This window comes from Oryctolagus cuniculus, chromosome 1, assembly GCF_964237555.1.
Source record: "Oryctolagus cuniculus chromosome 1, mOryCun1.1, whole genome shotgun sequence".
In the NCBI taxonomy this organism is placed as follows: Eukaryota; Metazoa; Chordata; class Mammalia; order Lagomorpha; family Leporidae; genus Oryctolagus; species Oryctolagus cuniculus.
In genome coordinates, this window is record NC_091432.1 from 79,321,314 (window position 1) to 79,346,912 (window position 25,599).

The following is a 25,599-nucleotide window of genomic DNA, read 5'->3' on the forward strand; positions in this document are numbered from 1 at the left end:
GGTGCAGGGACCCAAGGATTTGGGCCATCTTCTACTGCCTTCCCAGGCCACAGCAGAAAGCTGGATTGGAAGTGGAGCAGCTGGCACCCATATGGGATGCCGGCACTGCAGTCAGAGGCTTTACCTACTATGCCACAGTGCTGGCCTCAGATCTGTTTTCAATTAACTGTATACACATACGGTTGACTCTATACGAAGTAAAGAGTTCAGCAAATAGTATATAAAAAACTGTTTCTCAACAGTAGAGTCAAGGGCTTTTCAAAGTCATCACATCTCAAAGTGTCAATTTCACTTCTATACATTACCTTTCAGGAACTCTTTTAGTTATTACAGATCGGGGAGAACATATGGTATTTGTCCTTTGCAGACTGGCTTATTTCACTAACTATGATGTTTTCCATATCTCAGAGAGAGAGAGAGGGAGTGAAAGGAGAGGAGAGAGGGATGGATGACCTTGAGAGTACCACTTTTTTTCAAGTCTGACTCTGACACTCACCAGCTCTTTATTCTTGAGGATGTTATTTTACTTCTTTTCATGACTTAGTTTTCTCCTCTATAAAATGTGCATACTTATCTTTCCCATGACTACCTTATTTTGTTTTAAGACTAAGTGAATTCATACAGTCCTCTGTGGAGATTTCACTGCATTGATTCCTATTTATATTAGAAAACTTTTCCAAATTAATTAGAGATTTTAAATCTTGTTCATTGAAATTCCTTTTTTTAAAAAAAAAAAGATTTATTAATTTATTTGAAAGGCTGAGTTACAGGCAGAGAGAGAGAGAGAGAGAGAGAGAGAGAGAGAGAGAGAAGTCTTCCATCCACTTGTTTACTCCCCAAATAGCCACAATGGCTGGTTCTGGGCCGATCTGAAGCTAGATACCAGGAGTTTCATCCAGGTCTACCATGCAGGTTCAGGGCCTAAGGACTTGAGCCATCTTCCACTGCTTTCCCAGGCCATAAGCAGAGAGCAGGATCAGAAGTGGAGCAGCCAGGACTCAAACCAGCGCCAGTATGGGATGCCTGCACTACAGGCGGGGGCTTTACCTGCTACCCACAGCACCATTCCATGTTCATTGTAATTCTAACATGCTGAATAATTCCTGGCACATAGTAAGTGTTCAAGTACTTATTGAATAATATGATGGACATAAATTTATATTTCATGGTATTTGGCAAAAATCATTATGATTTCCATTTTTTTTTTTGCCTTCGGGATAAATCTGAAAATCACTGTACAGGTATGCACATCTAAACAAAGAAAGATTTTAGAAATAGAGGAAGAACTTGACATATCAACATTGTATGATGGCATTTGGTATTGTGTATAGTTATGACATTGGTGGCAACAATGATAACAATAATTAATAACAATAACACTTTTAATTATCTAGCACTTTACATTTTAAAGATAGAAAACATATTATCCCAATTCATTATTAGACACATGTATGAGGAACATTGTTTCATTTACTTTATATGCCAGATCAAACTGAGGCTCAAAGAAGTTATTAGGTAGTAAAGCCTGTGAAGGAAAAAGTGAGGTGGAAAGAGGATTAGGAAGAAAACGCCCTGGATGACATCATAGGTGCAACACCTGTGAGAAGAATGAAATGAGAACTGCAGAGAAGCAGATTCGGAAATGTAACTCTGAAGGGCAGGTGGTGTGATTCAGAGTTAAGTTGCCACTTGGGACTTCAGCATCCCATATTAGAGTGCCAGGAATCCAGTCCTGCTGTGCTTCCAATCCACTTCCTGCTAATTTGCATGCTGGAGGCAGCACAGGATGGCCCAAGTACCTGGATTACTGCCTCCTACCTGGGAGATGCAGATGAAGTTTCTGGCTCCTGATTTCAGCCTGGCTCAGCCCCGAATACTGAGGGCATTTGGGGAATGAAACAAGGGATGGAAGATACTTATGTATCCATAAGCCTTAAAAAGAACAAAGGAGAAAGTGTAGCATAGAGATTATTTGAGCCTGCCCAGCAGGGAACTCTGGTGCATAACTAAACAGTTCAAAGAGCAGCTCTCCTTAGGCGGAAATGGCTATCTGTGTTGTGCTTAGTCATCGGCCTCAACTGGAAAGCTGTCTGCAAACAGCACTCCTACAACAGGCGCTCTCTTGAGGAGAGGTGCGGGCACTGCACCTCCATAGCAATCACAGTAGGGAAACCGCTGGCTACAGCCAGCGATTTGTTCCCAAACAGAAAGAGGAAGCTGAAGCTTTGTTCAGGTCTTTTGGTGTCTCAGACTGCACTCCTGTTTCTGTCCTTCTGATCTTGAATCTAGGCAGATGTGAAGTTATCTTTCCTCTAGCCTCCTATTCCTGTATTCACAGGTCATTACAATTATCTGATGGATTGCCTCTTCCACTAGCTCCTACACTCCTTGATGGTGATCTGTATTAATTTTGTACACTAAGTCTTGTCATAGAGCCTGGCTGGTATTTACTCACTGATCTTCTTAATAAAACTGAAGAAAGGAAGGGAGGAAGATAAGTGAGAAGGAAGGTAAAAGGACTGAATAATTAGATTTCTGTACCTGAACATTCGGCTGATGAGAGCTTTTGATCCTCAAATACTATAGGTTCCTTCTCTATTTGTTATCTGTCCACTTTGCCATCATTTCTGCCTAAATAGTTCACCCAGTTTTTATTTCTTTTTTTTTAATTTATTTATTTCATTTGACAGAGTAAAATAGAGAGAGGGAGTGACAGAGGAAGAGAGAAAGAGAGATCTTCCACCTGCTGTTTCACTCCCCAGATGGCCGCAACAGCCAGGGCTGAGCCAGGCTGAAGCCAAGAGCCAGGAACTTCTTTCAGGTCTCCCTCATTGCTGTTAGGGATCCAAACACATGGGTCATCTTCCATTCCTTTTCCCAGGTCATTAGTGGGGAACTATATTGGAAGTAGAGCAGCCAGGATATGAACTGGCACCCACATGGGATGCAGGCGACCCAAATGGCAATTTTACTTGCTATGCCACAATGCGGATTGCCCAGTTTTCCAATGATTGCTCATTCTCGGGGTTTATGAAATTCCCAATGATGAATTTTTTACCTCATCAGAAAAGGGTTCCCCTAACCATATGAGCAGAAGTTACCTTCTCTAGCTATTCCATTTCATCGCCCTCTTAATTTGTACAGTTGTTGTATGTATTAAGTATCTGCCCCTCTGGAATATAAGATGTGTGTTGTGGTGCTTTGTCAGTTTTGATCATCACTGTATCCCTAGCACACACTAGGTCCTCACTAAATATTTATTGTATGCTGATTAAAATTACCTGTGTTTACTCTCCAGCTCTAAGAATCAGGCTTGAGGGCAGGTGCTGTTGCATAGCAGGTAAAGCTGCCGCCTGCAGTGCAGGCATCCCATATGGGCACCGCTTCGAGTCCCAGCTGCTCCACTTCCCATCCAGCTCTTTGCTATGGCTAGGAAAGCAGTAGAAGTTGACCCAAATCCTTGTGCCTCTGCACCCATATAGGCAAACTGGGAGAAGTTCCTAGCTCCTGGCTTCAGATCAACCCAGCTCCAGCCGTTGTGGCCATTTGAAGAACAAACCAGAGGATGGAAGACCTCTTTCTCTTTCTCTCTCTCTCTTTCTCTGCCTCTGCCTCTCTGTAACTCTGACTTTCAAATAAACAAAGCTTAAAAAGAAAAGAGGCTTGTTGTGAGCAAATTTTTAACTGATAAACATTTATTTCAGTAGACATTAAGTTTTATATTTCTTACTTTAATTTGTTCACTTTCATCTAACACAAGGAACCAACTAGTGAGCCCCAGCAACAACAGGTACTTTTTAAAGATTTAATTATTTATTTGAAAGTCAAAGCTACAGAGAAAGAGGGAGAGACAGAGAAAGAGAGAAGTCTTCCACCTGCTGGTTAACTCCCTAGATGGCTTCAATGGCCAGAGCTGGGCCAGACTGAAGCCAGGAACCAGAAGCTTCTTCTGCAGTAGGTTAATCCTCTGCCTGCAGTGCCAACATCCCATATGGATGCTGGTTCTAGTCGCAACTGCTCCTCTTCTAATCTAACTCTGTGCTATGGCCTGGGAAAGCAGTAAGATGGCCCAAGTTTTTGGGCCCCTGCAGATCGGCACAGCTCTGGCCATTGCGACCATTTGGGGAGTGAACCAGCGAAAGACCTTTCTCTCTGTCTTTTCCTCTTACTGTCTATAACTCTGTCTCTCAAATAAATAAAGAAAATCTAAAAAAAAAAAAAAAGAAGAAGAAGAAGAAGCTTCCTCCAGGTCTCCCACATGGGTGGTAAGACCCTAAATACTTGAGCTATCTTCTGCTGTTTTTCCCAGGCCATTAGCTTGTAGCTGGATTGGAAGTGGAGAAGCCAGGACTGGAACCGTGGATGGTCGCATTGCAGCTGGCAGCTTTACCCACTACACCATAATGCCAGCCCGAACAACAGGTAATCTTTTTTAAAGATTTATTTATTTATTTGGGAGATAGAGTTACAGACAGAGAGAGGGAGAGACAAAGAGAAAGGTCTTTCATCTACTGGTTTACTCCCCAAATGGCCGCAAAGGCTGGAGCTAGGCCAATCCAAAGCCAGGAGCCACGAGCTTCTTCTGGGTTTCTGACACAGGTACAGGGGCCCAAGCATTGGGCCATCTTCTACTGCTTTCCCAGGCCATATTAGACAGCTGGATGGGAAAATGAGCAGCCAGAACACACAGTGGCACCCATGTGGGATGCAGGCACTGCAGGTGGAGGTTTAGCCCAATACATCACAGTGCTGGCCCAACAACAGGTATTTTAAGTGAACATACTAGTGTGAATTATCTGGAAATTCTGGAAGCTGACCCAGAATACTTGGAGTGCTACTCTTAAGTCAAGTGATAAACACACATTAGACAACAGGAAGGCTAAATCACGTATCAGCATTTTATTCTCAAAGCTTTGTGGTTGGAGTTCACTTCCCTTTTCCCTGTAGATTATTACTGTGAGGAAACATGAAGTCAAACGAGGTGAATTCTAAAACTGCAGAGCTATAGAATCTAAGCAGGAAGTGAACAAAACCAGATCAGCAGCTGGGCTGGCTTAAGGTTGGCAAAGTTGAGACTATTAGTTTCTCTAAGGTGAGAAGTTCACTCCTTCCTCAAGAATCGGATATCACTCCCAAGTAATGACAGAGAAATATTAAAGATGTCTTATTTGCACAATCAGTGAGAAAGATGAAGCGGTTTGTGCATTTCTCCCCTACTTTACACAACCCTAGCACCCTATTCCCCACGAAGAAAGAGAGAGAAATAACTTCAGTGCAGAGACTAAAAATGAAAGTGACAGAAGTTTGAGGGAATGAGACCTCAACTCTATCATCTTTATGCCTACTTTTCTTGTCTTTGTCTTATTAATTGTTTTTGTATTTTATTATGAGATATAGCATTCTATAAATTTTACTTAACATATCAACTCTATTTTGGTATTGGGCCACAGTTTTTTTTTTTTTTTCCTACTTTCCATTTTTTCTTTTTCATTTCTTCCACACAGCCTGCCAAGCAAGATACTACACATCCACTTCCTGGTGGGTACCCTTCAAATCTTTTACTAAAGTTACCCAGCCATTAACAGCATGCATCACAAAAAAGACAAACAATATTTAAGGGCACAGATTCTGGAACTGAAACGCTGTGGTCTGAATCCTGACATTACCACTTACTACCTGTGTGGACTTAGGAAAGTTACTATTTTGATTCAGCTTCCTAATCTGTAAAACCAGGATAACATTAATACCTACCCATGAGGTTGTAATGAGGCCTTGAATGAATTATTACATGAAATGCTTAGAAAAATACTGTCATACAGTAAGCATTATGGGAGTACTATCAGCATTATTTTGATGTGCATATGTGTGGATTTTGTGGTTTATTTTCATGAAAAGGGAATATACATAAACATTTCTCTTCAACTTAATTTCATTCTCAGTGAAATGCTTTCATTCTTGAAAACACAGTATAAGGAGGCAGGCATTTGCTGTAGTAGTTGGGACACCATTGGGGCACTTGCCTTCCACATCTAAGTGCCTGGGTTCAAGTCCCAGTTTTCTTCCCCATTCCAGTTTCCTGCTGTTGCATACTCTGGGAGCTGCAGGTGAAGGCCCAAGTGATTGATCCTCTGCCACCCATGTGGGGGACCTTGATTGAGTTCCTGGCTCCAGGCTTTGGTCCCCCATGTCATTGCAGGCATTTGGGTAGGATTCAACCAGCAGATGGGAGCTCCCTGTCTCTCTACCTCTCAATAATAAAATACAGATCTCTGTGCTTCCAGAAATTGAATTCACTTATGGGACATATTTACATGAGATTTAAGGTCTGTAACATCTATTTAACTGCTTTTTTATTAAATGGCATTTGGGTTAGTTCCAAGCTTGTTTGCCATGACAAACAATTTTGCAATAAGAATTCTTGAGTATATGAGTGTATCCTTCCTACAGATGCTTTGTTTCTGTAGGAAAGTGACAGGACACAATTGTTGGATCCAATAGATATGCATAAGTGTCCAGAAGAGACTTAGCAAATCACATTTCTATCAACAATGCCAGACAGTCCTCCTCCATCCTCTGTTCCATCCACAAAAATCTCCTTTCTTTGAGATGTTTTAAATCCTTAAATTGATTTAAATTTAAATATTTAAAATCGGTTGAAATGTTTTACATAATTATCATTTCAGTATTTTTTCATATTATGGCTCTGACCTACCCAAGGTCTAGTTCTTGTGTATGTTATGATATGGGAGGAGTTCAGTGGCCTTTTTGTCTACCAATGGTTTCAGCATTATTTACTAAATAAACCTTATTTTCACTCTAAATTTAAGTTAAAAATCTGAAGATATTCAATTCCAACAAACACTGAAGTATTTTGTTTTGCTCTACTGATCTGCTTTTAAAGCAAATTCTCTTACTGATTTTTTTTTTATATTTTTCTCAGCTTTCTCAGTCAGTTTTTAGCCCATATGAATTTTAGGATCATTCAAAACATTTTCAAAATTCCTTGGTTTCTTCAAAGTTGTGCCTTTGCTATTTCCCTCCTCTTTGTTTTTACATAATGAAAAATTAAGAGGATCTAAATTTTGTATACTATTTAAAAATAACCAGCTTTCTCCATATACATTCATCTACCCTAACGTTTTGCTTGTTTTCAACTAATCTCATCTCTTATTTTGTAATTTTTTATTCCTAATTTAACTCATCTTACATTTCTTTTCCTAATTTAATTATGTTAGTTCAGTCTTTTTCTTTAATAATGATTGATATTTTAGGCTCTAATTTTTCTTCTGAGCAACCTGCATCTCACAAGTTATAATATGAAATATGTTTGTTAGATAATTTAAGTAGTTTATAGTTTGTCTCATTTCCAATTTATCCAATTTATTTCTTTTTTTAAGTAGATAAAGTTTGTATTATGATTGATTTTATTATTTATTAGATTATTTAAAAATTCTGACCTATAAAATCAGCATTTAAAATTTTTTTAAGATTTTTATTCATTTGAAAGGTAGTGTTACAGACAGAGAGAAAGAGAGATAAAAAAAAAAAAGGTCTTCTATCTGCTGGTTCACTCTCCAAATGGCCATAATGGCTGGAGCTAAGCTGATCCCAAAGCCAGGAGCCAGGAGCTTCTTCTGGGTAACCCACTCGAGTATAGGGGCCCAAGGACTTGGGCCATCTTCTACTACTTTCCCAGGCCACAGCAGAGAGCTAGATTGGAAGAGGGACCACAGGAGGAGGCTTAACCTACTGTGCCACAGCACTTGGCCCTCTTATGTTCTTTCAACAAATGTGATTGTGAAGTCATATTGTTCACATGGCATCACACAAATAGAGACCATCATACAAGTCTGAATGGATAAAATAATAAGCCACATGGTTTGGAAACTATTACGAGCATGTTTAAAATTCCAGTAATTTTTTTAATAAATAAATCTTTTGTTTTTAAGATTTATTTTATTTATTTGAAAGGCAAAATTACACACAGAGGAGAGACAGAGATAGAAGTTTCAATCCACTAGTACACTCCCCAAATGGCTGCAATGAGTAGGGCTGGGCCAGGCCAAAGCCAGGGATCAGAAGCTTCATCCAGGTCTCCCATGTGGGTGCAGGGCCCACTGCTTTCCCAGGCACATTAGCAGAGAGCTGCATCAGAAGTGGAACAGCCAAGATTCTAAACAGTGCCCTTATGGGATGCCAGCACTATAGGTAGCAACTTAACCTGTTTCACCACAATACCAGCCCAAGATTCCTGTAATCTTTATCACATCTTATTAACATTTTTCTCCAAAATCACAGTTCTCTTTTTGCTCCAGAAATATTCTGTGGAATTAGCATGTGAACAGAATCAAAATCTTTGAATTTTATTTTATTTTTTAAAATTTTATTTGTTAAACATGTTTCATGTCTTTTATATATACTGATTTAGGAACATATTGATAGTTCCCACCCAACCCTCCCTCCTGCCCATGCTGAATTTTATTTTAAAAGATATTTAAAAAGATCTTTCTGCACACAGATAATGTACTGGATCACTTGACTTGATTAATACAACTACATTTTGTTAATATTATGACTGGACAAGTTCCTTCAAATAAAATAATTTGAATGAATTTATTCACTCAATTGTGGGTATTTTTGGCGTTCTGACATATGGAATAATTAAATCATATAATTTAATGTGGATTAGAGTTAGACAGAATATGTTATTTTATGGAAACCGGGGCTCAGAGAAGCTGGGCTACATTTAATTTAGTGCCAAGATTAGCTAACACCTACAGCATGCAAAGTAAGGGAGTCTGAATCACTGTGCACCCAGCTTTCCAGATTTTACACAGCTATGAATATTATGTGGTTGTTATAGAGACTTGATAAAATAACATTAATAACTATTAGCAGTAACAATAATGGAAATTATTTAGAAGTAAAAACATAGGGCTTTTGGGAGATGATTCTTTGTAACATTTCTACATAACTTGGGGTAGACTCTCTTAAAGGTTGTTATCTCAGGAAACAGACTCTTGGACACTGCAAGTAGAGTCTGCAGACAGGCCCAGGGACTAACTTACTTGCTGGCCAGGAAGATAAAGATGAGATGGTTCCCTTTGCTTCCGGGAGACATTCCCAGGTCATACTTTTCCAAAATGGAGATGTACAGAAACTCCTTTATAGTATAGTACTGGATATCGTCCTCTGAGAAGTCTTCCTTTGTAAAACAGAGCATGTGTGATTATTTACCTGGTCCATGTCTACATTGCCCCTGCCTCTTTTTTAAATATTATGGGATATATTGTTATACTTACATGTTCTCATATTATGAGATCCATACACATTCTTGTACTAGTTATATGTATTTCTTGTTTGAGAGATAGAGATATAGAGATAGAGAGAGAGAGAGAGAGAGAGATTCCCAATGCTCACCATTGCCAGGGATTGGGTCAGGGTGAACCTGTGAGCTAGGAACTCAATCTGGGTCTCCCATACGGGTGGCAGGAGCCCAACCAACTGGAACCACTACCGGCTGCCTCCGATGGTGTATATTGGCAGGAAGCTGAAAACAGGAGTGGAGGCTGGACTCAAGCCCAGATACTCTTGATGCGTATGTGGACATCTCAACCAGCATCTTACTACTAGGCAAAATACCTGCCCTGAGATTATGACTTCCCATAAAAAGATGCTTTTCAAGAGCTTGAATCAGTTACAGCTTGATGAGCCATGTTGCAAGGTATTTTCATGACCACTTTCTTTTTTTAAAAATAAGCGTTGTTTTTTTTTTTTTTTAAAGATTTATTTATTCATTTGAAAGGCAGAGTTAGAGAGAGAGTCTTCCATCTGCTGGTTCACTCCCTAAATGCCGCAGTGGCTACAGCTAGGCCAATCTGAAGCCAGGAGCCAGGGCTTCCACCAGGCCATTAGCAGGGTGCTGGATAGGAAGTCAAACAGCCAGGACTTGAACCAGCACTCATATGCGACACCGGCACTGCAAACCATGGCTTTAACCCACTACACCACAGCACTGGCCCCACCACTATCTTTCATATCTCCCTGTAACTCATGGTTTCAGCTATCCTTAACTGTTCACACTTCCTAAAATTCCTGTGGGCTGTTTACACGTTTCTTCTCTCTACTTGGTTGGCATATACCACTTTTTTCTGGCAAATCTCAACCAAAATATCACTTTCTCAGAGAGTTATCCCCTGACATTCCAAACTGTAATATGTAATCATTACACCTGATATTTCCCTATGTGATATTCATCCCACATGTAGTTGACGTTTTGATTCCTGGCTTAAATTTCAGCTCCTCAAGAGCTAGAATCTCATTTGCCGTTTTAATCCCTGAATCCCTGGTGCTAGTACAGAGCTTGACATGCAGTAAGTACAGATGCAGTTCTCTTGAATTAGCAAACAGTTCTTGAATGGATGGAACTTTTCCTATCCTTTTACAATCTAATGAGATCCACAGGGCAATTACTCCTGATTTGACAAGTAAGAAATCACAGACATTGTTTGAATCATTCTCCTCAAGTTTATAACCCAGGTTTCTTGTCTCCAATCAGATATTTTTCCAATACAACATTTCAGAAACTTCTGAATATTTTTGTCATTTAAAAATGATGCATTGTCACACAAGCTGAATTTTCAGGAAGAGTCATAAAAAATTGTTAAATATATCATTGGCTCTATGACTGTAGAGATGTATAATGATACCTCTGAATCAATAATTTCCCCATTAATAGATTCAATTTAGCCCAATCAGGAATTATAACCACAGAGGGAATAATTTGTCTTCCTGTACTTCTAGGAGCCACGTTGAACTTCACTTTGTTCAGGAAATTAGACCGCCCTCTCATCCTGACTTGCAGACATACATGAATCATGCTCAGATAATTTTATCATTAGCTATTGCAGTTCTGCAAAAGGTCTGTAGGCTACAAATATTAAGTTTTCCAATGAGTAATCAATAAAGACAAAGCAATATAGAATAGTAATTTCTATTTTTTCCCTTTGTTCAGTTCAAATCAACTAGAAAGTTTAATTGTGTAATGTTTCTATGTCCATTTATGAGAAGAGGAAAATGATAATTTTATAGAAAACATTTCTTTTTAAATGCAACTCTCAGGCTTTTCCACATTGCAGTCTAATGAAACAATGAAACTCATCAGATTTAATATACTGTCCAGTCTATGCCACAGAAATGCAAAATACAAGCAAATGTTCCTGTCAGTGAATGCCAAGAGTAGCCTTAATGCAGTCAGGTGGTCCTAAGTACTCAAGAGCGTTGGAGGTTGTCAATTCCAGTTTCTTGATTATTGTCACAATGCAGGGAGAGTCTTTGTCTCAAGCAGGAGAAAGAGAGCTCTGATTTCACACAAGGTTCTGCAGGTGGAAGCTAGTATTGGCTATGACTAAGGAATGGCTAAAGTAAAAATTAATTCATTAAATTTTGAACACAAAATATTCTCTTTATTGCTTCCATCCTATCACTGTCTCTTTTTTGGTCCTTACTCTGATTCGCCTAAGTTTTCTCTCATGAACCTCCTCTTTAAAAATTAGTCCATTAAATTTTGTTGACTGTTCAGCTGTCTTCGACTCCTTCTCCCTCAGTTTCCCCACAAAAAATATCAGTATTCTTTGGGTCATTTTCTCTTGTAATTTCAATTTTCATATATTTGGTGATGGGTAATGAAAATTATATTCAACCAGTATTTAAGGTAACCTGAACACCTTCTAAGTATCCTCGTTGCTTGCTTACGTTTTGCACAAAGTAGTTGCTCTATAAATCTCCGTTGAGTGATTGAATAACTTTTTTTTTAAAAAGATTTTTATTTATTTATTTGACAGGTAGAATTACAGACAGTGAGAGAGACATAGAGAAAGGTCTTCCTTCCATTGGTTCACTCCCCAAATGGCCACAATGGACGGAGCTGCACCAATCTGAAGCCAGGGCCAGGTGCTTCTTTCTTGTCTCCCATGTGGGTGCACTGCTTTCCCAGGCCACAGCAGAGAGCTGCACTGGAAGAGGAGCAACCTGGACTAGAACCAGTGCCCATATGGGATGCTGGCGCCGCAGCAGGAGGATTAACCCAGTGTGCCATGGTGCCGGTCCAGATTGAATGACTTTACCCTGAGTCCTACATCAGTATTTCCATAGTATTAGTCAAGAGCTAAAAATACCAACTGTACTTTCATTTCCTCTTGCTTAATTGTTGCAACACTAGCACCATGTGGAAGAAATTTTTATTGAATAAATGCATTTTATTATTTATATATGATCATTTATTCAGAATATCCAGAGTATTTTTTTAGTCTGTATATAAGTAAGGCAGTTTGATATATTGGAAAGAAATGGATATTGAGACAGAGACATTTTAAACTTTAAGAATCAACCAAACTTTCTAGCTCAGTCACTTATAAACTACATGACATTTAACAAGATGCCTAATCCCTTTATTTCAAACCCTTTTTCATTTCTAAAATGAAGTGAAAAATAACTACCTTTTAGTGCAGCTGTAAGGATTAGTGTGCATATATAGGTAGTATCTGCACAAGGAATAAATGGTCATTGTAATCCTAAAAGTAATTATACCTGTATCTCTAAAAGGAGTTATACCTTCATGCTCTCATCTTTAATTCTATTTATATATTAATTTTGGTTTACTGCTAATATTCTCATCAGTAGTTTATACCCCACAGTGGTAAGAATACCCGTTAAAATCATACAAGTTGGGGGACTGTCGCTGTGGCATAGCTGGTAAAGCTGCCGCCTGCAGTGCCAGCATCCCATTTGGGCACGGATTTGAGACCCTGCTGCTCCACTTCCAATCCAGCTCTCTCGTATAGCCTGGAAAAACAGTAGAAGATGGCCCAAGTCCTTGGGCCCCTGCACCCGTGGGAGACCCGGAAGAAGCTCCTGATTCCTGGCTTCGGATTGGCGCAGCTCCCGCTATTGAGGTCAACTGGGGAGTGAACCAGCGGATGGAAGTCCTCTCTCTCTCTCTCTCTCTATCTCTCTATCTCTCTGCCTCTCTTTCTCTCTCTGTGTAATTCTTTCAGACAAATAAATAAATCTTTTTAAAAATCATAGAAGTTGGAAAAGTAAAGACTAGTATAGAAATGTAAAAGCTGCAGCACCTCATAAAAGTATGAATTTATATTCCTGGAATTCTCTCCTGCTCAACTCAATCTTAATTAAATAACACCCAGAACTAGCAAGCTGGCAAGTGTTTCAAGGAACACTGGGCTGGGAGTCTTAGACATACCAGGGAAGGCTACTGTGGAATATTTTGAAGGGGCAGAAAGTAAATTTCAAAGGGTAGATAATATATATGCATAAAAACTTACCAAGTGATGGGACAACTAAATACATTAAGAATAAGTGATTGATAACTAAGAAGTTGATTTGAATGAAGTTACATTGAGTTATTTCAATGACTTCTATAGGGGTGAAATCTGTGATTGATAATAAAAATAACAATAATAATAATAATAAGCAAAGTCATGGAGACTTGCCAGTCTCTTTGAGTGTATGTCATAGCTATCTTGAGCAGAAAAAAATTATTATATGTTTATTTTATAAAACTCAGCCAGATATTTGGCCACAAAGAAAGCATTAATAAAATTTTAAATGCTGGGGCCAATGCTCTGGTATAGTAGGCTAAGCCTACAGCACCAGCATCTCATTTTAGTGCCAATTTGTGTCCCAGCTGCTCCTCTTTCAATCCAGCTGTCTGCTAATGGCCTGGGAAAGCAGTAGAAGATGGCCCAAGTTCTTAGGCTCCCGCTCCCACATGGGCGAACAAGAAGAAGCTCCTGGCTCATGTCTTTGGATCAGCCCAGCAGTGGCCATTGTGGCCATTTGAGGAGTGAACCAGCAGATGTTATACCTCTCTGTCTCTCCCTTTCTCTGTAACTCTGCCTCTTAAAAGAAATAACATTAGAACTACTTTAGTAGCTTCTTGATAAGTGTATTATATTGAGGAATTTCTCTGAAGTTTAGAAATCATAAAGAGTTGATGTTAGGATGACATGTGATGATATATATGGAAATAATTTGTAAACTGTAAATTCTATAATAGAAATGTGAAGATTTATTACTATGAAACTGAATGGTAATGACTTTAATGCTCAGAATAACTTTATGAATCATTCTCAAAGTTATACCTACAGTGCACAAGAGACTGATAGAGGGAATTACCTTCTAAAGGTAAGGAAGAAATTTGTGTGTGAGGAGGTGAGGTTGTAGTGCATCCTTGGGGATCAGAGGTTTTATGAGAGTGAGAGTGGGGAGAGTCAATCTTATGTAAGATGCTCAGGTGACTTGGGTAGTGTGAAAAACTAGGCAAAGAAGCAGGAAAATTCATAGTTTCATGAAACGTTTCTCTGTGACAAAATGATATTTAACTTAATGACAGCAATATCCCAATTAGCTTATCAATTACATCTGAAATTTTGCTTTTTTGATTAATTTCTTTTGGTCCTTAGGGAAATCCTCTGTGTTAAATCAAGTATACTTAATCATTCCTTCCTATATATGACAGTTTACAATGTCTCTGCTTCTACCATCATATTGACAGCATGGTTCATTTCATTTGTTTGTCTTGCAGGTCAATGTTTCTAAATGGTGGGTCTCCCATGTTGGGGGCTGAGGCTTAATTATTTAGGCCATTTTCCACTGCTTTCCCAGGTGCATTAGCAAGGATCTGGAACAGAAGCAAAGCAACAGGGACTTGAACCAGTATTGTGATATTGGATGACAGTTTTGAAAGGACAGACTTAATGTGCCTGGTCACAATGTCAGCTTCTGTTTGTGTATTTTTTTATAGGATTTATTTATTTAAATGCAAAGTGACAGAGAGGGGGAGAGAGAGGCAGACAGACAGACAGACAGACTTCCATCTGCTGTTTCACTCCCTGAATGCTGCAATGGCCATAGCTGGGTCAGGCAGAAGTCAGGAGCCAGGAACTCCATTCAGGTCTTCCATACAAGTGGCAGGAACTCAAGTACTTGACCCACCATCTGCTGCTTTCCAGGTGCATTAGTAGGAAGCTGAATCAGAAACAGAGTAGCAGGGATTCAAACCAACACTCCAATATGGGACACAGGTGCCCCAAGGGGTGTCTTAACCTGCTGTGCCACAGCATTGGCCTCCATGCTCTTTGTTTTGAAGTAAGAACAACTACTGACCAAATGGATTGCACAGTTCACATGTGCTGTGGGATATGAGTGGAGCTCAGAGCTCTGGAAGGTGGAAAGGCAGTGATGCAAAATGATTCCAGGGAGTAGCAGACTGACACTGGGTTGGCCCAGTGAAAACAGGAGATGATTTCTGTGGCTGCTGACAAATACACACATGTCCTGCAAGAACACACCTACCACCCAAACCCAGTACCAATCTTCAATTACCTCTCTTCTGTTCTTGCTGAGCTTTTCTTACACAAGGAAAGTAAGGAACACAATTTCCTACATGGAAAAAACTTTTTCAATCCCCTGCTTTCTGGATTGTGGGTTTATCTTTTAGTTTTGATACCCTGAAATCATGGTTTTAAATTTAAAAATTTAATTTCAATGGGGATTCATGAAACATTTAAACACATTGCATATTCATAGGGATAGACATAATGATTTCAAACATGAAAAGCACAAGGAATCTCTTGAGTTTGCAACAAGGAAACGTAACCGCATAGAAGTAACTACTCATTTGGAGGGGGCCTGTTGCCTACTGGTTAAGATGCCAGTGTCCCACATGGATGTCCTGGGTTTGATTTTTGACTGTGGCTCCTGATACCAGCTTTATGCCACTGCAGACCATGAGAAGCAGTAGTAACGGCTCAAGTAATTGGGCTCCTGCCATGGATGTGGGAGACCTGGATTGAGTTGCCATACACTGGCTCTAGCATGGCCCTAGCCTTCCATAGCTATTGTGGGCATTTGTAGAGTAAACTAATAGATGGAGGCGCTTTCCCTGCCTCCTACCTCTGTCTTTCAAATAAATTTTGAAAGTTAATAAAATCTCTGTTTATTAAATGCAAATGTCATAATCTCTCAAACGGGGCAAGGAGTTTTAACTGAGAGTAAATAAGAATAAAAATGTAGAAACTGTTTTAATCTTGATATACCATTGTTAAATTTGGTAAATAATTAAAAATTAGGGTTGTAGCAGAAAAATTTAGGAACTGTCACCATTGTTGTTTGCTACATAATAACCAGAACATGCATTTACCAGCTTTGTATGTCTGTCTCTCACCTTTGTGACAAGTCTGCAAAACCTTATCAGTCTGTGTATACAGTAGTGACCTCTTTGGCCCCCATTTAGGCTTTAACCTCCAGTGAAGAAAGAAAGAAGAGGAATTGTGTTTCTCCCATAATGATATGACAGTGACCACATGGGTTTGTTCCTGCCGTATTCTCATTAACTAATAATTACCTGCTTGATGAATGAACCAATGCTTGTCATTCAACTGCTGTGTCTGAAGCACCTGCAAGAGCTTTCATCCCCAGTAGAAAATTAGAGTCCTGTCTAATCGTTAGCTCTGTTTTTGGCTAAACTACCTGTTTTCATGAACAGAGGGCTTTCTTACTTATCAGGAAGGAATACCAGCAAAGTCAGCTGTAGCTGTAATTGTCAAGTTTGAATTCTCTTTCTGCTCTCCTCAGGGCTTTTCTTCTCTACCCTGCTGTAAATGATTTATTACTCCCAGGAAAAAGGTTTAAGCTTAACAAGTCTCCTTAGTGATTGCACTCCAATGTTGTTCTTCAACAAATACATATTCTTCACTAATAGTGAAAGAAAATCCAGTAGAAAAATGAACCAGGGATATGATTAAGCCATTTAAATGAAATTAAAAAGCAGTTAAATTTTGAACAGGAACTCAAAATGCTTACTAAGATGAATATAAACTTTATCTATAATTTTGGTAAAAAAAGAAATAGATTGATCACATGCACTCCAGGTGAAGGTGAGGGTACCACAATGGAAATAGCCTTTCTTGATGAGCACCTGAGTCCCTGGTGCTTTATCTATGTTGTACATGTCACTACACAACTGTAATGCTATGTTGCTTATGGAAGCCCACTCTTTTAAAAACAGATTTATTTACTGGATTTGAAAGGGAGAGTGACAGAAGGTTGGGGGATGACAGAGAGAGAGAGAGGTCTTCCATCCTCTGTTTCACTCCCAAAATGCCTGAGACTTCCAGGGCTGGGCCAGGCCAATGAAAGGAGGCAAAATGCCATCTGAGTCTCCCATGTGGGTGGCAAGGACCCAAATACTGGGACCATCATTTGCTACCTCCCAGGTATGTTAGAAAGTGGGTGGGTCAGAAACCAGGAGTACCCAGGCCTTAAACCAGGCACTCTGATTTGGGAAACAGGCATCTCAAGCAGCAGCTTAACCTATTGACCATAATGTCTATCTGCAAGCCCATGCTTGTTCTCTCTCTGTGTTTCTCTGTCTCTGTCTCTGTCTCTCTCTTTTTCCCATTTCTGCTGTCATAGAGCTAACAGACTTCACATGTGAACATACATGTTTGATACAACTCACCCTTTCTATTCTTTGGTTAAACATTATACGTATGAGTATATGAATTTAATAATAATTGTATTGTGGGCCGGCGCCCTGGGTTCTAGTCCTGGTCGGAGCACTGGATTCTGTCCTGGTTGCTCCTCTTCCAGTCCAGCTCTCTGCTGTGGCCCGGGAAGGCAGTGGAGGATGGCCCAGGTGCTTGGACACCTGCACCCGCATGGGAGACCAGGAGAAGCACCTGGCTCCTGGCTTCAGATCAGCGCAGCACTGGCCGTGGCGGCCATTTTGGGGGTGAACCAACGGAAAAGGAAGACCTTTCTCTCTGTCTCTCTCTCTCACTGTCCACTCTGCCTGTCAAAAAAAATAATAATTGTTTTGCATATGCCATCAAAGAGGAGCCTCAAAATATGCATCATTATTGTCCTATATCTGGGCATTTGGGATAAGGATATCTTTGCACCTTTTCTTAGTTAATGGATCTGTGATCTAATGAGTTGCTAGTATTTATGTATTTATCTTCAGGGGTGATAAGGAAAAATACATTACCGAGATATGTTTCCCTTACTACATAGGCAGATCATTAGAACGTCAACAGCTACATTAGTATCTTTAGTTTTTTTGTACCTGCCATGAGTCAAACACTTTGCATATATACCACTTTTCTTTCTTGCAGTAGCACTATAGTATTGCTATTTCTATTTTACTAATGAGAAAAAAGAGTTCAGAGAGATTTTGTAAGGTGAGTATAATTCACCACCAGTTCTGACAGTTTTATTTCATTTTTCAAATTAATTAATTCACTAATTTGAAAGAGAAATGGAGAGATAGATCTGAGCTTCCATCCACTGGTTCACTCCCTAGATGTCCTTAACAGCCAGGGCTATACCAGGCAGAAGCCAGGAGCCCTGAACTCAATCGGGATCTCTCACATGGATGGCAGGGACCCAAGTACTCCAGTCACCATCTGCTGTTTCCTGGGATATATATTAACAGGAAGCTGGAATCAGCAGCAGAGGTAGGACACAAACACAGGCACTCTGATAAGATGCAGACATCCCAGGCAGTGTCTTAACAGCTGCACCATCCAGCAGAATATCTCCCTTTATTAATGCTTCTTTCATTTAAGGAACTCTATTAGTGATTACCTATCTATCACATCGAATCCTCCCAAAACTCTACATGATACATATGTATCTATAGGTACATAGTCTTATCTCAAATTTACACTTGGGGAGAAATTCAAAGAAAATGCTAGTTTCATATCAGAGACCAAATCGACAGGATCTCAGAGCAAAGGTATCAATCAACAGGAACTAGTGATACCATCTCACCACAGAAGTACAGGAAGGCTCTCTGTTGGGAGTTTTTCTTGATTTTGTCATCCAAACACTGGATAACTTCAGTTCTCCTTAGGTAAGATAATGTTATTCTTCCTTCTTAATATGTACCTGAAACTTGCCTTTTCATTTCGGTTGAAACTAGAAGAATCAAAAAAACATAAGGATCAGAGATTTCAAAGGCACTTTATGAGGGGAGCAATGGCAAAGAGGTTACAAAGTGAGTTTAATGAAGAGGTGAAAATAAACTTTGATCATGTATGTAGATAATTCCACTGCTAAATAAAAGCTATAAACCTTACAGAAACCCAGTCCTCTGAAGGGAGTTCAAAAATTTTTCCCTACAACATCTGGAATCTTGGAGACCAATCTATATACATTCACTTATTAAAGATAATTTTGCCACTCATTTCAGTTGTGCCTACGGACATAGTGCTTGGGATATTGCTCTTCCTTAGATGCAGAAGAGAAGTGATTATGGACATAGAATTCCATATTGACAGGTTTAGATGAGAATCATGGTTGTGCTCATAGTTAGATGTTGGCAATGTATTACAACTCTGTGAGTCAGTTTTATAAAAATGCAAAGTTAATTTATGTTGTTAAAAATTTATTATGAAGATTAAATAAATGTGGTTACCTGAAATACATGTCCATCATCATCATCATCTTACAGGTCAAAAAAACCTTTATAACTTCCTTGTTTGTGTTATGCTGTGAATTATTCCTATAGATGTCTGTATCTGTGTGTGTGTGTATGTGGATACATAGGATATATAAAACAGATGTTGGTGGTTTTCACTGGGGTGGTTTTATATACTAAAATGCTCTTTGAATAGTTCAAAAGCACATTTTTTAAATTAAAATATGTATGGAAAAAATTTAATATTAATTTATTATATAATCATCAAACCTTAGCAAAGATTCAAATCATGCTAAATTTCTACTTCAGCTTTTAAGATTTTACTTTATTTTCTATAAGGAAGATAGTCATAAAAATGAACTTACAAATAGCTGTGAACATTGGGATGCTAATGGCTCCAACATAAGAAAGGGAGAGGATACGTGACTCTGCATTTGCCCTTGATATTTGCAGGAGTGTTGCAAAGAGCAGTTGAGATCTTCCACAGAAATGTGAGTGAATGATCAGTGCAGAGTCAGTTTTCTTTCAGTGACAAGGGCACATGATATTCATCTTGCATAGAAGTTGCTAACTAAGCACAGCCTTTGCCAATCAGGATCTCCTCTTTCTGCTTTCAGTTAACACAAGGTCTTGGATTTCTAAAATATGAATTCGATCTGACTCGGTCTTTCACTAAAAACGTTAGAAATCTGTCTGCAGTTCTCAAAATGCTTTCCAAATTCCTTAGCATTGTGTGCCAAGACCTTTACAATCTGGCCAGAGTATTCTTTTTCTACCTTGATCTTCCAGCAGCCTACTCATTCTTCTCTGAAACATTCCAAGCACTCTTTATTCACAATGTTCTCAGTAATACCCTTAATAATACCCTTAAGGGCACCTCCTCTGCCCTTAACTAACTACCTGCTGAACTCCAGGCCTACCCTAACATCACATCTTTGAGTCCCTCTTTGGTGCTCCTAGGCAGAATTAATTTCTCCCAGGCCCTCTGTTTCTGAAACTCTCTGTAATTATGTCTATGCTAAATTAGAGAAAATGTTTACACATTAAATTAGAGTTAATTATTTGCATTACTCAGAACATTTTCTGTGCTCAATGATGAGTTCCTCAGGTAGGTATCATCTTATTCATCTCTGTGTGAAGTAATGCATGCATAACCTGTCATTCAGTAAGTCCTTGATATATGGAGCTATGATTTTGTTGATTATATTCTTAGTGTCTCTTCAGCTGCACATTACAGACTTAGTATTTAAGTGATCTTGCTTGAATTTATGAATTCCTCATGGCATACTTTAAAGATTTGTCTATCAGCTAAACCTTGATTGAAAGCAATGCTGTCATATTGCATACCCCTATGTTTTTGTGAATTCTGAAAATTCTTTTGCTTTCCCTGCCTTTACGTATTATATTGCTGATTGTCTTTATATCTTTATTTATTTTGATCATTTGTTCCAGAAATACTTTATAATTTTTACTTATTTTTTTCTTTCTATTTGAAAGAGAAAGAGAGAGAAATAGAGAGAGAGAGAGATCTTCCATAATTGGTTCACTTCTCAAATACCTGCAACTGCCTGGACTATGCCAAGCAAAAGCCAGAAGCCAGGAACTCCATTCATGTTTCCCAAGTGATAGTTAGGGGCCCATTTACTTGAACCATCATATACTGCCTTCCCAGGGTACACATTAGCAGCACGCTCGAAATGGAGTCAGGATTCAAGCCAGATGGTCCTTATAGGATGCAGATATCTCACGTGGCATCTTGTCATTGCATAAAATGCCTGTTCCCAAAATACATTTTGAACAAACATTATAAGTCATACAATCTACTAATTTTTGGGAATGAAGAAGTAAATGCAGCAGAAATTCTCCTTACTCTCATGAAACAACATTTAGCAAAGAACATAATCATTAAGCAAAGGATTATACAGTTAAAATGTTCTTTCTGCTATGCAGGAAAGTCAGAAGTTGCTAACAGTGAATATTAAAAAAAGAATCCTAACTTCTTCAGGTGAAGTAAGCAATACTTTTTTTTCTGATTAAGTGATATTTACACTTTATCCAAAGAAAGGGCATGGATTACGGAAGAGGAAAGTGGCCAGGGATATGTAGAGGTTGGGGGTGGGGATGAGGAGAATTTCAGGAAAAGGGAACTAAATTCAGAACCGTACATCCTGGAAGAGGCAGATATCAGCACATGTTTTAGAGCCAGTTCCTTCAGTAATGAGCATAACTCCAATTCTCAGTGATAACTAAGTTCCAGGACTTTGCTCAGTATTCCCGGATGCAATATTCCTTTCCAAACCCAAGTTTCCATATTTCCCTGAAAATATATGCATTGGTATCATGGGTTATACTGTTCTCTCTGGAGTGCCCCATCTATCTGTGTTTAAAACCTATCCATACTATAGGAGTCAATTGAAACCCTGAGAATCTGTGTTTTACTAAGCTGGAAGCAATAATTCCTTCTACTACATTATTTCTATGGCAGTTTATTTGTGCCTGCCTCACAATCTACATCTACATATTCTGTTTATACTTGATTTATCTCTATATCTCCACCTCAAAAGAAACTTAGAATAATGCCTTGTGTAAAGTACATATTTCAGGTATTTTTATTTACTAAAGGAAATGCTAATGAGCCATGTATGGCTTTGATGAAATAACAAGGTTTGGGGTTGATGCTGTGGCTAAATAGGCTAAGCCTCCGCCTGTGGTGCTAGCATCCCATATGGGTACCGGTTCATGTCCCGGCTACTCCTCTTCTGATCTAGCACTCTGCTGTGGCCTGGGAAAGCAGTAGAAGATGACCCAAGTGCTTGAGCCCCTGCACCCATGTGGCAGACCTGGAAGAAGGTCCTGAAGAAGTTCCTGGTTCCTGGCTTTGGATGGGCACAGCTCTGGCTGTTGCAGCCATTTGGGGAGTGAACCAGAGGATGGAAGACCTCTCTCTCCCTCTCCCTCTTTCTGTCTATAACTCTTACTCTCAACTAAATAGGTATAATTTAAAAGAAAACTTTTGAGTCAAATGTTTGTTCAGTCAGATGTTGGTTATGTATTTGTCTCGCATACCACTGGTGGCCACTTGGTTAGAGTGTACTGATAATGTCATGTGTATTATGTTCAGTTGCAGCCTTGCCAAACAATGGGCCATGAGAAAAATCAATAGATTTCCTACAACAACTCTTGGAGAGCAAGAGATTGACTCTTTAACCTGAGACTCCTGTATTTTATTACCACTGTACTCACACATCATGAAAAATACATTTGTTTCTATTAGTTATTAAATTAAGATCCTAAAATTAATTTAATCCTTTCTGATTTCTATGGTGTCTTTGAAGCTAGACCTCTGCTGTTTTCTTGTATATAGTTAATGTAACATCGAAGAATAAGCATGATCTCCTTTGGCTCTGAGGCTGAAGGAGGCACGTATTTGCTTCTGCGCTGTGGAACCCACCTCTTTCTCCAAGTCTACTTTAAAAGAAGTGTCAAAAAAGCTTGTGCTGTCAAGAAATCTTCCTCTTGAAGCATCAATACCTTCATTTGGACATTACATTTTATTTTCCTTTGTACAAATTGGGGGACTCATATCTCTCCTGATTTCAAACCCATGGGGCTCAGGTAGCTATGTCATCTGTGGATCTGGACTGGTTAATAAGGAAATGGATGAGTAAAGACAAGTTGTGTTTAAGGTTTGGTATCTGTAGAGGTTCCTTTGCTATACAAAGAAAAAAAATACTAATCTGATAACCTTGGCTGGCCATATTATAAATTTGGGCTTTGCTCCTAAGAGTGAAAAACAGAAATCATTGATAGTGCATCTGTGGTCTTTGTGTGAGAAAGGTGTAGAATGTTTGAAGAGAGGAGGAATTCCTTCCCTCACTGTCAGTGGACATAAGGGACCATTTTTTTAGATGGAGTGGCCCCAAATAATCAGTCTCATGCAGCAGTTTCTCTCAGGAGGACTTACTGACTGTGACTGACGTGTTTTTCCCCATGTAGACTGACTTCTTGAGCATCAGTTTGCCAGTGCTTTTACAGAAAAATTGAGGCGTGTGTTTAGGATGTGAGAAAGGGGCTGACAGAGGCTCTTCCCATTTAGGCAACAAGTGTTTTCATAGATTTTATGTTCAAAATCTGACTCCACCTGGTTTCTTGCTGCTTTCCTCCTTGGTGGAGGTCTGGCTGCCTCTGGGTACAATGTTGCAAGCCCTCCTGGATCTTCCTCTGAGGAAGTCCTCTGAATGAGGAGTAAACTGTTTCAGATTCTCTGCTCCTGCTTCCCTGTACCCCTTTTGCCTAAATCCTTCCCCCTTTCTTACAAATGTCTCTTCCCCACCAGTTGCTTAAGTGCCAGCGTATTTCCAACTCTGTTTTTTAAAGATAGAGCGAGACTGCACATGCCAGAGAGAGAGAGAGAGAGAGAATTTCCCATCCACTGGTTTATTTCCCAAATAGCTATAACAGACAGGGCTGGGAGAAGTCAAAGCCAGGTGCTAGGAACTCCATTCAGGTCTAGATGCAACCCCAGACAAGGTTTATTGGGGACTTTTACTTCAGCACAAGAGACAGCAGGGTGAGCAGTTTCCTGACTGACTCTTTGTCCAGTTTTGAACAGTTGCTTTTATAGGGTTGGGGATGTCTAATGGTTCCCCCAGACACACAGTTCTTTGATCTAGATTGGAGTTCTGGTTTTTCATCCTCAGAAGCTGACTCTTTGGTTTGTACCCAGCTCCGGGTTCTGCACGGGTATTGTTAGTTGTTAAGCACGTGACATGCTCAAAATGGGAGTGTTGCTTACTACAGACACACTAGGAAAGTCACATATTCATCACATTTGGGCTATTTTGCAGGTTGGAGATATCCCTTACAAGGCAGTAGGGGGTCTTTCGGGGTTAGGTTCTGAAGACTTCTTTCTCCTGATTGATTTGGAGCTGGAGATGGATACGTAGATTGGGAGATGGATAGTGTCAGGTAGGAAGGACATAATTTAGTGTCTCTACCCTATCTCAATGAGCATAGGAAATGTGTTGGCTTTGGGTTCAGATTGTATCAGTTTATATTTTCATTTAAACTGATTCTGGACAAACTAGCTTGCTCTCTCCTGCCTTGAGGTTATCACTTTATAGGATTAAGAATTTGCTTTTCTGATGCTGTAGCTTTTTCCTAACCCAGAATCAGAAATAATTTTAGTGCTAGAATAAAGGAAGTAAAATTTCACCTTAAGGCTATTTTGCTCTTTTTTGTTTTTCAAGAATTTCATAAACATTGTCAAATGTAATTAAAATATGAGATTTGCAAATATTATACCAGTACTTGCGTTGAGATAGAAACCTAGAGGAAGAAGGGTTTGGAATTCATAGTATCCTTGGAAAATATCTATTCATTTGTCTTTTCTCTGGCCTGTACAAGCTGCTAGAGCAGGGTATTCAATAACTCTCAATATTGTATTTCCAAAATTTTTCTTAGAGTGTGAAACAACAGTGAATGTTTCCAAAATGAATAAACTTTGCAAAATAGGAAGATTAGTGAAAAGACATGGAGATGCTTTGCAGGAAAAGAAAAGAGCTAACAGGGACATGAATGTCATCTATTCATTTCTAACAGTAACTATTTGGAAGAGAAATAAGTCTTCTCTGTGTTATATAGACTGCAGAGAACAGAGTCCAGAGTCAGAAATAACAATAATTTGCCCATGGAGAAGATCTGTTTAAAGATCTAAAGCTCTTTGAAACCATTATCAGGATCATATATCAGCTATATTGGCTAAAGTGAGTAAACTATTTCCAGAAGACTGAAAATAAGTTGGCATTAAAATTAAAATTATTTACTTTCAAGTAGGCAGATTAAGTCATGCATTATATGGCAATGCAGGCTTACTTTTCTTGTGAATGTTTTTTCTTTTTCTTCTTTTTTCTTTTTTAAGACAACATTTATTTAATGAATACAAATTTCATAGGTACAACTTTAGGAATATAGTGATTCTTCCTCCCATCCCCGCCTCCTACCCCCACTCCCATTCTACCTCTTACTCCCTCTCCCATCCTATTTTCCATTAAGACAAGTTTTTAATTAACTTTATATACAGAAAATAAACTCTA

The 25,599-nt window shown here is 39.1% G+C and overlaps 1 protein-coding gene and 2 long non-coding RNA genes across 3 annotated transcripts in view; 1 reads left to right on the plus strand and 2 right to left on the minus strand.

Annotated features, from left to right (window-relative positions):
• CTSC (cathepsin C) overlaps positions 1-9,173 on the minus strand; it is a 60,806-nt gene extending 51,633 nt beyond the window's left edge. Inside the window, exon 1 of the mRNA XM_051850404.2 lies at positions 9,069-9,173. Coding sequence (XP_051706364.1) covers positions 9,069-9,132 — 64 coding nt within the window. The 5' untranslated portion in view covers positions 9,133-9,173. The remainder of the gene's footprint in view (positions 1-9,068) is intronic.
• LOC138850260 (uncharacterized) overlaps positions 1-25,599 on the plus strand; it is a 121,195-nt gene that overhangs the window by 3,855 nt on the left and 91,741 nt on the right. Inside the window, exon 2 of the long non-coding RNA XR_011390012.1 lies at positions 4,310-4,422. This is a non-coding gene — a long non-coding RNA (uncharacterized lncRNA). The remainder of the gene's footprint in view (positions 1-4,309; positions 4,423-25,599) is intronic.
• Positions 11,806-25,599, minus strand: part of LOC127492088 (uncharacterized) — a 30,504-nt gene continuing 16,710 nt past the window's right edge. Inside the window, exon 3 of the long non-coding RNA XR_007921125.2 lies at positions 11,806-19,002. This is a non-coding gene — a long non-coding RNA (uncharacterized lncRNA). The remainder of the gene's footprint in view (positions 19,003-25,599) is intronic.